This window comes from Patiria miniata, unplaced genomic scaffold (genome assembly GCF_015706575.1).
Source record: "Patiria miniata isolate m_02_andy unplaced genomic scaffold, ASM1570657v1 HiC_scaffold_18, whole genome shotgun sequence".
NCBI lineage: Eukaryota > Metazoa > Echinodermata > Asteroidea > Valvatida > Asterinidae > Patiria > Patiria miniata.
In genome coordinates, this window is record NW_024037056.1 from 11,511,113 (window position 1) to 11,523,635 (window position 12,523).

The 12,523-nt window shown below is 40.1% G+C and overlaps 2 protein-coding genes across 5 annotated transcripts; one reads left to right on the forward strand and one right to left on the reverse strand.

Moving 5' to 3' along the window:
* The first annotated feature begins 6 nt into the window (after window positions 1-6).
* Window positions 7-5,097, forward strand: LOC119724603 (COX assembly mitochondrial protein homolog). 2 transcript variants are annotated; one of them, XM_038195717.1, is made up of 4 exons: window positions 7-105; window positions 1,417-1,521; window positions 2,562-2,652; window positions 3,908-5,097. In XM_038195717.1, exons 1-4 carry the CDS (start codon window positions 75-77, stop codon window positions 4,053-4,055), a joined length of 375 nt encoding a protein of 124 aa, XP_038051645.1. In that variant the 5' UTR covers window positions 7-74; the 3' UTR covers window positions 4,056-5,097. The 2 variants fall into 2 exon arrangements, with proteins under 2 accessions (XP_038051645.1, XP_038051644.1); XM_038195716.1 differs by having other exon boundaries at window positions 98-215.
* Window positions 5,098-8,405: 3,308 nt separating this feature from the next.
* On the reverse strand, window positions 8,406-11,889 carry LOC119724604 (gastrula zinc finger protein XlCGF57.1-like). 3 transcript variants are annotated; one of them, XM_038195719.1, is made up of 2 exons: window positions 11,662-11,889; window positions 8,406-10,544 (listed from the first exon to the last, which is right to left on the reverse strand). In XM_038195719.1, the coding sequence occupies exon 2, from the start codon at window positions 10,509-10,511 to the stop codon at window positions 8,763-8,765; it is 1,749 nt and encodes a 582-aa protein (XP_038051647.1). In that variant the 5' UTR covers window positions 10,512-10,544; window positions 11,662-11,889; the 3' UTR covers window positions 8,406-8,762. The 3 variants fall into 3 exon arrangements, with proteins under 3 accessions (XP_038051647.1, XP_038051646.1, XP_038051648.1); XM_038195718.1 differs by having other exon boundaries at window positions 11,652-11,889; XM_038195720.1 differs by lacking the exon at window positions 11,662-11,889 and adding an exon at window positions 11,108-11,210.
* Window positions 11,890-12,523: the final 634 nt, after the last annotated feature.

Here is a 12,523-nt window from a genome sequence, read left to right on the forward strand (position 1 = left end):
AACAAAATGAGTAATTTTAGGCTTAATTTTATATTATTCGGAAAATGCTATTTTAAAAAGTAGCTTGCTCATCGATGACAATTCATCACAAGCTCCAAAAGACAGGTGTATTTCTGTTGTATCGTGCATAAAATGAATTGAAATAAATTGCATAACAAAGCTAGTTATTTAAATAAAAATGGCGGACGAAAGCCACGCACGGTCAAGAAGCTTCGGTAGGAAACCTTTCTATTTCTCAGTTTGACGATAATTTTGTAGATTCTACGTTTTGGGACCTTAACATTGAGGAATAGTACATGTTTGATTGACCTCTCAAAAGCGTTGAATTTGAAGGGAACTGGCATGGCAGCATTTTCACAAAATGTTTGCGAATTTTTTTAGCTGCATGCATATCGCGTAGAAGTTGTATGAAGTTTCGAAAGAATCAATAGAGGGCGCCCTAATTCGAAAAGATTGGGCTAAATTAAATATGATTAAATCTGTGGAAACTCTTTAGATTGTTGGTAAATGGAGGCTTGATGGTTCAGTATCACATCATCTATAATCAGATCATGATCTGCATGAAATTGAATGTGCAAATATAATAAAAAGGCATTGCCTTGGATATTTTGCCGTGACGGACAATAGGCCTACTAGTAGTACTAGGCCTACTACTAACTAGTAAATTACTAGGTTCTCCTAATGTTATTTTGCCATGAGTGTGCTGTGATTGACTGTTTCAATATGAAAGTTATTTTAATTTGTTGGAAAAGAAAATTACGTCATGCTATTGTTATTATTTAGGCCTAATCAATGTTAACGATACATGTAATAAAGCATTAAAAAAAAAAAACAGCTGTTATCGAGGTGCCAGTGGATAGTGAGATTAGCTATGGATCGAAAGATCCCTGGCTCGAATCCACCAGTGTCCATTTTTCATCTACTATTTTTCTTCTCCAAATCCAACTTTATAGTTAGGATAGCTTTAATTTAAAGAGAAAAGAAAAGTTCCAATGAAACTGTACTGACATGGTTTCTCAGAGCGCTGCCATGGCAAATTAGCGTTAGTGTTAGGAAGTGTATTGCTGGTCACGGCAAAAAAATCACTGTTAATTCGGCAATTAAAAATAAAAATATTTTTTAACTGTGAGTGCCCGTGATTGATGTTTTCATCCAAAAAAATAATGAAATTAGGCGTACTGTAGGATCCCAAGTTCAGAAAGTGCTGCAAAAGCTAGTAAAACATAGAAACGTACTTGATGAATAGAAACTCATTAGACATGTTAGAACGAATTAAGAGAGCTACTTTTGAGCAACTATTAAATTATATTATTAAATTAATTATAAGTTCTTTTAAGTGATTGACAAACATGACTAATCTGTAAGGTACTGTAAGAAGTTCTTAATGATTTTGGGTTTTTTTCCCCTCTACTACAGTCTGGCAAAATGACGAGACATATTTACGGAATGTGGAGAGGGAGGTCTTGATACCCAAGAAGATGAGGGACAAAGCGAAGGTCCAATGTGCCCAGTATGTCGATGGTATGTGTTCTGGAAATCACCTTCAATCATTGGCTTTAAAGTTTAACTTGTACTACATTGTATTACATTGTGTTTATTCACTGAAGAATCAATAAAATCATAGAGTGCTCAGACAGGTTCAGGCGCTAGGCAGGGTGATTTTGGGCACTGCAGTGACTACATGTAAAGGGTTACATTTATCAACGTTTCAGTTGACTTTCCCTTCTACCAAAGAAAGATAATATTTTTAGGAAGAGTGGCTTTAACTAAAGGGGGAGGGGGGAATGGGAGGTCTCCCCCCTGCTCAAGGCATATGGGATGCCTGCTCCCCCCCCCCCCCCCCCTCCTGTCATCCCCTGTTGTTGCCCTGCCCACCCACCCACGCAGAATTTGGGAAAGATAAAAAAATTAGCCATTTATTGCACTAATTATTTTGTCATGTTGTTCCATTTATGGAAACACCAGGCTTTTCCTTTCTTCTCGCGTATTTTAACCCTAACTCCCTAGGCATTTCTGCTAGGATGCAACCTCAATCCTGCAAAATCCTCCAACTGCCTCCATGTGAAAATAACATACAGCATCAATGCTCCAAAATTATCCATTATATCTTGAATGTGGTCCTTGGATGGGATGACCACTGCCTCGATCCTGCAAAATCCCCCAGGAATCACTTGTCATTTTTTTGTGTTTTGTATGTCGAAGCAGAGCCAGTGACATCCTGGAGCAGTGCAGGGATTTCAAGTAGATAGTCTTGCCTGAATTTATGCACGGCTGAGCATAAACAACACAAGGTCCAGCCCAAGACCTTGACACAGTGCATCCTCCAAAATCAGCCACACATTTGTGCCATATAGCCTCAATCCTGCAAAATCCTCCATGTTGCAAAGAGGATTTGGGAGATTTTGGATGGTTAGGGTTAATTGATGGAGGAAATCGTCTTTGTAGCCTTCAGCTGAAGGAGAAATCTTTGGGGTGTTTTTCATATAAGATTAACTGTTGGTATTACAGAATGAATCAGACAACTGATTGGATATTTTATGGTTTGTATTATTATTTTTCAGCGTTTACCAAATGCTGCCAGGATAGTGGTCTTGCAATGGCAATCAAATGCAGAAAAGAGAACAGTGAATTGAAGGAATGCGTCACAAAATAGTGAGTACAAACTTTTATGATTAACCCTAACCCTGCCAGATGCACAATGCAACAAGTGTAAAAGTCTTTGGGACCTTTGGGCCATCAACGGCCATGCATAAACTGCCACTTCTTAACCAGTTCGCGCCGGAGGCCGTGATAACGCGCACTAGCTGTTTTTGTGCACAGGCAAAGCTGACAGGTAAAGACGTCAAGATTGCCTCGACTCGCCTCCGGGTGACGTCTAAACACGCTAATCCCTCGTGCCATTTGTACACACACACACACACACAGTCGTGTTTTACTATACTCTCGAGGACAATGCTTTGTCTTTTCCTTCGTCCCTGTAATGTAACACTCTCCCATAGACTAAGCACACAAACGCACGACCAAGGACCGATTTCAACAAAAGATGAACTCTCGAGGACAACAAAGAATCTGTTGTTCTCCTTTTGTCTGTCTGTCCTTGGGGTGTGTATAGTTCACGTACACAAAGTTCAAGTAGTCTGTGGAGGCAGACAGTGTGTACGTGTTCTACATAACACCCGAGGACAGACACACAAAGGGAGAACAACAGATCCTTTCAGTCCTCGGGAGTTGGGTCTTTTGTTCAAAACGGTCCTCTGTAGTAGGTTCGTGTGCTTAGTCTATGGGAGAGTGTTATAACTTATATTACAGGGACAAAGGGAAACATAAAGCATTGTCCTCGGGGGTATAGTAAAACAAGAGTGTGTGCTGACCGTTGTGTGGGTCGTTGTGCACGGCCTAATGTTGTACAATTTACGCTCCAGTGCACACCCCGGAGTATTGAAACATTAAGTTTCGGCAAGAAATATCGTACAAATACTGTTGAAATCACTCTTGCGAATCAGTATTTGTGGCGTTTGGCTGCATATCAGAAGTTAGCTGGGAAATTGTGCTTTTTAAAAATTTCGAAATTTTCAGCAAAAATAAACCCGGTGCGAAGTGGTTAAAGTAATTAAGGCCATAAAAAAAAAATTACTGGCTATGACTGGTAGTTACACATGCGCCTATGGAAGCCGCTAAAGCCACTTCCCATAGAGTGTTACTTTTCAACCATAGCCAAGTAATCAGATGCAGCCTTATCAGATCAAAGTTGTAATTGAATCCAATCACAAGAAATCATTTAGCCTGTTCACAAGTATCAGGGGACAAACGACAATGTAAAGCCTGCGACACAGTTCATTTCTCACATGGCTTGTGATCGCGTGACTGGTTATTGACAGTTGTTGTCTATGCTTCTTTCTCTGTGCAGCTACAAGGACCCAGAGTTTTTCGAGATGTGCAAGCAAGAGTATCTTGCAGAAAGAGCGGAATTTAGAGCCACGGGCATCACAAAGAAAAAGAAGAAGCTCCTAGAGCAGCAACAACAGGCAGAACAAGACCAGCAACAGCCAACATAGTCTTCATAGTTTCCCCGCAACCAATGCCCAACAGAACTTTTAAGGATTACAAATAAACAGCGTTTGACAAATTTCATGTGCCTGCTTTATGGATAAGTGGCCCCTTCCTACTGTGCATGGACAAAGTGGATCACAACTTGCACTGTGTACATTTGTACATCGACACCAAAGGTGGGCAGGGTTTCTGGCCAAATTTGGAATGCTGCATTGATATCTTTGAGAGGACAATCAAGATGGTTGTAAAGAGGCCAGGTTGTACAAGTGCCTCCACTTAAGTTTAATACAGCAAGGGGGTTCGAATCCACGTGTTGTAAACTAACAAGGGATTCCTGAAGGCTAAAGTAACGGTTGTTGGTTTGAATAAGTCTGCCTTTTAGCAGTCATTTGTCATTGCGCCTTTGATTTGATACTCTCAACTTCCATGTGATTTGAATCCTGTGGATGTACGAGTTGAAGAGATTGGGCCAATAACCCTAACTCCCCAGGCAATTTTGCTAGGATGCAACCTAAATCCTCCAGCTGCCTCCATGTAAAAATAGCATACAGCCTCAATCTTCCAAAATCATCCATTATTTCTTGAATGTGGTCCTTCAAGGGGTGACCACTGCCTCAATCCTCCGGCAAGTACTGTCAGTATGTTGAGGCAGAGCCAGTGACATCCTGGAGCAGTGCGGAGGATTTCAAGTATAATCTAGGCCAGAATGTATACACGGCTGAGCATAAGCAACACAAGCTTCAGCCCACTACCTTGACACAGTGCATTCTCCAAAGCCAGCCACACATTTTTGCCATATAGCCTCAATCCTGCAAAATCCTCCATTTTGAAAAGAGGATTTTGGAGGATTTGAGAAGGTTAGGGTTAACAGCTTTTGGCAGCTGTTTATTAAAGTTATCTGCAGAATAACAAATTTTAATTCGTATTCTGCTTTCATGACTCAGTTTAAATTTTAAGCTGGTAAGCTAGAAAGACATTGTATGTCATTGAAAATTTTAGCTATCAAAGAAAGATGAACAAAAACCCATGAATTTTTCATAAAGTTGTTTTTGAGCACATTGGTGCCCTTTGGCAGATTTTTTTTTTATAGCCCGTCCCAAACCTTAAAATGATTGCATATTTGTAAAAGTGGGGGGGGGGGGGGGGGGGGGGGGAACACTACACTGTTTTAGTGAGAAGTCTTGATAAACGATTGAATTTATTACCATACATGAACCTGTACTGTATGTATAAACTAAAACAGGAAGAAAACCACAATCATTGTTTCATTTCAATGTATTTTTTTAATCAAATAAAACAATAATTCCAAAAATGGGACAGTGAACAAAGATTGCCTTCATTTATTTTCTTTCCCTGCTCTGATAAAATATTTTTATTTTTTTTTAACTTATGATTTATTAAATAAATCTAAAATTAGCACACATTAACACACCCATGTTTACGTTACAAACGTAGTGTGGACATTCATTGTTTTCGTGTAAAGAAAAACCTGTCCAAAAAACAACTTTCACTCGCACTGTGAAAACTCTTTCAACCCAATTTTTTTCTATGATTTCCTTTAGTGTTTCTCTTCATTTTGCCACAAATAAACCTAACCCAAAAATGCCTCTAAACCTGTTTTCCAGAGAGGAGGAAACACTGTGTGGCAGGGGTGTGAAATCTCAGCTTTAAAGCTGATTTCAGCTTCTTTTTTTTCATTTTGGATTTCAGCTTTTTTTTTCAGCTTTTTCCCTCACTTGCTGTGCACAAAAGTATAGGAGATTTCCAAAGTTCAGCTTTTTTACACCTTTTTCAGCTGTTTTCAGCTATTTTTATCAGTGGTCACTCACAGTCACACCCCTGGTGTGGACGTGGGCAAGTCCACACAACGTCGCTGCTACCTGGTTTATGTGGACCTCTTTTGTTCGGAAGCCCACACAGTGAATATAATGCTTGTACACCAGACTGTTACCTACATTTAATTCACATCCTGTTTTATTTGGGGGTTGTAAAGGTGTTTAAAGCCCGAGTCCATCATTTGCAGCTATCCAAAAAAGTAACCGGCGTAATTATTGTTGAAAAACATACTGGTTGAAAGACAGTAAGGGGACTAAACTCCCTGTGAAATTATCCTTTCTGGCAAGCTCTCATTTTGAAGAAATCAACGAAAGAAGGCATTTCCAACGGTGCTTCTTAAGAAGGAAAATTTAAATTAGTAGTTCGTTTTGTTATTCGGCGCAGCGCGCACAAGCATTGGAACAACGCACAGGCACGCGCGGTTGCTATAATTCATTGGATCAGTGCGCAACATGATGCATCGCGTAAAGCTGCAATTCAAAACAATTCGAAACATGATTTAGCAACTTTTGATTTGAAATTGAGATCCTAGAATGCTGTTTTTCTCGGAATATAAAGCTGAAGCTGAGCTGAAACTTCATCAAGTAAGTTGTTCAGTATCCTTCATTAGATTTTGAACACTTTTGTTGCTTCAAACGAACAAAATGCACTAATTACAAATGACGGACTATAGCTTTAAATTAAAACAAAATACTTTAAATACCTCTTCAACATGAACATGAACAAAAATCTAACATCCGCACTACATTTTGTAGCAAGAGGTAGGGCATGGGTTCGAATCTAACCCGGGCATTCTGCAATTTGTGTTGCCAGACGTTGCTGTACATAACGTATAACACCTTTGTACAGTAAACGGTAACAATGCCGTCACATTTAGGATTTCACTAATCATAACATTACTAAATCAACAATCGGTGACTTTCAACAATCAGCGTTGCTTCTATTGGTCCTACAATGGAAATTATGAAGCACAAATAAACTACCTTTTTTGAATAGGATATCAGGTTTAAATACCAAACAAATAAGTACAGATATTCAAAAGAGTCCTTGCATAGGGAAGTCCACAACCTGAACTGGAGGTAATGTCGTCAAATTTGAATTTCATGGATGTTGCAATAATAAATTATCATAGAAAAGTAAATAATACAAAGACAATCAATTGACTATCATGTTGCATAACTATTCAAGTAAACATAAAAGATCTTTGTCGATCATGTTCGCATAAAAAAGTTGCCATTTAAAAATCAATGCAGCATACTTTCAACATTTTTTGTTCTCAAACAGTTCAAGAACAAGAACAAGTAACAAAGCACCTTACAACTTCACTCTTCATTTTTTTCAACTTCAAAGGCACATAATATTTACCAAATTCAGTCCAATATGAATGTGCAATACATGTATCAAAACTGACATACTGCAAGCTAAAATAGTCCAATGAATTTGTCGGGTGCACCACAAAGTGACGCATCGTCTATGGACTTTGGGCATACGATACGTCACTTCGTGGTGCGACTGATGAACTACTGTAAAACTGGCCTTAAATTAAATAAACGGAGTTAAGTGTGTCACTACAATCACAATCTTAATTTTGCATAGACATCAATTGTTTTTCTACATTTAATAATTTTTGATATAACGTTAACACATTCATGCATATTATTTTTCTCAACGGAAAAAAATTAATAACACTGTACACTGAAAAAAATTAATACATTGTACATTTTACTGGCACTTCATTCATTTGGTTTCTGACCACACACAGCCTTAACTGGAATTTTGACATGTCCAAATTTTAAAAAATAAATAAGTGTAAAAGATATTGTAAAAGTTAATGTATAAGTGGTCCCTCAAAGACATCAGAGAACAGGTCAAGCACACACTATTATTATCCCAGTGTTCATAAAGGGAAACAAAATCGATAAAATATCTTCAAATTCATACCCTGCACTTCATAATCAATAAATTGATAAACAAATACCATTCACCACTGGTATTAGAAACAGCACCACAAGAATTAAACTTGTTTGATAAAAAGGCAGAAACACTTCTGCAAAAATTTCACGAACATCTCAACATCTACCAATGGAAAAATTACCGAGGCACAAAGTTTCCAAAAACACAATCATCTTTCTCAGCAAGATTAACAAAGAGCCTCCTTGCAACTGTGCGTCAGCAAAAGCTTTTTGATTTTTCAATCCTGCCCTACAGACTTTCCACGTAAAAAGGACTGTCTGCATAAAAAAAATATTAATTTCTCTTGCGATAACATAATATCCCCCCCCCCCCCTAACAACGACACACAAATAATTGTCAAGATGACATATTCCTCAGCGACTCAATCCCTTTTAAACCCGAAACTTTTTGACTCCTCATTCACAATCACACCGATATCAGTAAAGAGAAGTCTTCATTCTTTGGTGTTTTTTTTTCATGTTTTTTTTGGTTCAAAACATTTGTCAACTTTTCTAAACAGCAATGCTCTCAGAACAGGAAGTTGGTTTGATGAATGTTAAGGCACAACACACGGCAGCAGTGTATTTTAAGTCATCCTCACAAATCTTAACAGATCAATCACTGTAGATTGATCACAAGTCAATCACAGAACCATTCGATCGCAATTCAATCACAGGCCTTTTGGTTGCCAGTTAAGTCAAAACCTATCCAAATGACCTGCAACAAAGGCTTACCTTTGTCAATGAGCATCTCTAGCTACTTATTATCAGACTTGTAATCTGACTTGTGATATGACTTGTGACCTGACTTGTAATATACAATGTACTTATGATCCATCACAAGTACTTCATTTACAACTTACGAAGGTCTTGTGATTTGGCTTGTGACAGACACAACTACGACTCTTACACGTTTATACTAGGCTACATTATTTCGGGCCAGGAATTAAAATGGCGCATCTCGTGGCTCACCCACTCCTCCTGAGTCCACAACTCGATATCGCAGTACAGACAAACAAACACCCTCTTGGACTTATTAGGGGATGGTTGGTCCTCAACGAACGACTGAACTCGAGGCGAGGGGTAGTGGTCTTGAAAAACCGGTGTGGACGATCGCGAGCTCGACGGCGATTCACTTCCGGCGTTTTGCTGGATTTTCATTTTTGTCGGCGAGGGCTTGGCTTTGCTGACTAGAGACCCGATGTTGATTTTGAGTTTTTGCCCATTTCTACCATATACGCTCTTTTTCTTGCCGAGGCCATTTTGATGACGAAAACTGGATTGGGGAAGTTTTTGTTGGACCGCGGTCATCTTGCTTGTTGGAGAGTTTTCATTTTCTGTTTGATCTGGAGCGGGATCAGGGGCTAGGTCGTCAGCAGTTGGGACACTGTTGCTGTCGTTCATATGGACGTGGCTCATCAAATGCGTTGCATACTGGTGCTTGATAGGTGTTGTGAAATTGCAGGAAGGGCAGGAGTAAGTCGAAGGTTTGTGGAAAGCGCAATGTGTCAGAAAGTCTTCTTTTACACTGCAGCAGAAGGAGCACAGGCCACACCTGAATTTCTTAACCTCGGCGATGTGCAGAGCGACGTGTTTCTTCAGCGAGAAGGACTGGCTTGTCGAGAAAGAACAGTGCGGACACTTGTGGGGCCGCTGACCCTGATGCATCCCCATGTGCTCTCTGAGAGACTTGGGTACCGTCGAGGCAAAGGGGCACTCGTGGCACATGTACGGCTTTTCGCCAGTGTGGCTCCGCATGTGAACATTCAGGTGCCCTTTTTGGCTGGACTCGTACGGACACATGTCGCACTTGTACGGCTTGGATCCTGTATGGATGGACATGTGTTGGATCAGATTGTGCTTGCGCGCTGTGGCGTAATCGCACTCCTCGCAACGGAACGTGCGATTGTGCTTGAACTTACGGATATGCATTTGCAAAACAGAGAGGTGCTTGGAGCGGTACGGGCAACCGGGGCACTGGAAGGGTCGGTCCTGGCTATGAACCTGCATGTGAACTCGCAGATGGTTACGTTGGATGGTGGAATAGCTACACTGCGAGCACTTGAACGGCTTCTTGCCACTATGAATCCGCATGTGGATTAGGATATGCCCGCGCTGGCGGGCGCGATAGTTGCACAGTTTGCACTGGTAGGGCTTTTCGCCGGTGTGGATCAGCGTGTGGTTTGAGACCGCGCTGTAGTACAGCGAGGTGAAGGAGCAGGCTGGGCACTCATACTGCATGGTCTTGAGGTTCTTGCGGATGCGGACGGGTTGGACTTGCAGAGGCATCTTCTGAAACAGCTCCTTGGCTTCGTCGGACGAGATGCCTTCAAAGTCGTTCTCTTCGATGCCTTCTTCTGTGACATCTATACCACCCTCATCCTCAAAGTCATAAACATCTCGAACTGCTGCATTATCTTTTAGTCCTGTCGCTCCTATGTCATTATTGTTCTCTTCTTTAAAGTGGCCATGCAACATCTCTCCTTCACCAATCAAACTTGATTCATCCACTACTCCTGTACTTTCTAAGATGCCATCCTCAAAGTCCTGAGATGAAACTTCTCTGTCGTTTTCGGCCAACTTTTTAGGAGCAGAGCCCTTGAAAGATTTCCTGGCTTTTGGGATCGATGCCACACTGTGTGCCTTGGGTTCAACTGATGATGAAGATGCCATCTTGTGCAAACCAAGTAAATTTTGTACAGCAATCTGGAAAAAAAATTAAAAATTGAATGTCGACACTTTTGTTAAACTGCGAGGCAACAGATTCAGGGGGAATATACAAGAAAGAATACTACGTTATGGTTAAGGGAGTTTCCAGAATAAAAGTATTTCTAAAATATTTTGCGATAATACAAATGAAACTGGTCTTTATGTATTTTTGTTAAAAAGAAATATGGCATTTTTAAGATGGGAGATATTTTACATATATACCTCCAAAAAAAGCAAATACAGGTTACGGTTTCACAACACTTTTAACCCCTTTCTTTGACTGAGTATAGTTGAAGGTAATATTAAGTCACAAAATTTGTGAGTTTTTTTTTACAAAATTTGAAGTGTTTCTCTCTCCAAAATTAACTGTTTGTTCAATGACATTGCAACATGACTTTCATTGAGATCATTCAATTTCATTTAGGTAAAAAGTGACATCACATTTACTCTTTTTTTTCACCAGACTGTTTTTCCCAATGACAAAATTAATTCAATGGCTTTTACAGTCATAAAGCGTTCAAAAAGTTGAATGCACAATTTGAAACACAAGCTACAATTACTTTCCCCACGAACCACGGTTGACTTCCATATATCAAGTTGCGCCATGTCCATTACAAAAAAATGTGACCGCAATTTAAATCCCAGGAGTTTAGCAGCACCTTACCCACGATCAATGAACATAATGCGTGTGAGACTTCAACAGGTGCTACCATGCATAGCCAGCACAATGGCGATACCACGCACAAATTCGTTACATTATACGCCTAACGTTGTAAACTGAATGAAGTTACCAAAACTTTCAAAACTACATTTTTTTTCTACCAGGATTCCCTAAAACTACACTGGTTTATTAACCTACAGATCTGACTGACATTAATACAGTACTGGCTGTCAAAGAACGTGGCCACATCGATGATATATGCCGTCTTACAAAAAGCACTTCCTTCGAAATTGTCGAAGAAACTCGCCATTGAGGCATCGTATTACGATAGCACAGCGTATGATGAAATCGCCATTGAAAAGCGTTGCGAGAACGTGTCATACCAACGCGTGCACAATACAATACAAACTTATCTTACGAAGTTTAAAACTATCCCAACTTACTTTGCTTTCCCGCAACGAAACTGAAGATACTGCTTCTGAGAACGCCGAGGGTGGCAACCGAGTGTTTTGTAGGTGCTTGGTGTGACCAAGAGGAAGGTCACATTTGAGGTTGTTCTTGCGTGAAAAGTGACACACGAAGAGTCACAAAGTTGACAACTTTCTTTGCGGTCAACCACTGCCCAATTTCGCTGTGTACGGAGCAATGTATTATGTGTAGTAACTAGTATTATTTCGCGCAATTATGTTGTATGCATGCACGTCGCACGTGGATGTCGTGTACAGTATACATGTACATGTATGTACCTGTACATGTATGTATGTATATATGTATGAGATTGATATTAGCTCTCGCGTAAGCTTTTATAATGCAAATAAATAACATACGGTAACAGTGGCTATTGTTTCCAGGGGCTGCGGAACCGGGGGGGGGGGGGGGCAGATTTTCCCAGACCAACATTTATAAGTGCCCCTCTCGCGGTTATAAATGTGCACCCCTCGAGATGAAAACAAAACTGCCCCTAAAACACACAAGTTCCCCTCTCGCATTAACAAGATATGTGCACTCAAAACTGCCCCTCGAAAGCACAATTAGTGGCGGCCCCGCTTGCGATCGCAATATCAAAATTGTACCCCCTCTCAAGATGGAAAACAATAGCCCCTAAACAAAATAGTGCTCTCACTGCACGCGAATAAAATGGTCACTGAACTCTGGCCATCAAAAGCAACATATTACACTAGTACCCCTTTTCGCGATTAAAAAGGTATCTCACATAAATAGTTAAAAGAAACCCAAAGTGCAAGATGGACAATGTATTCATAATATTTTCCTCGTCATATAGGTTTATTGCGAAATGAACAGGACCATTATTCTT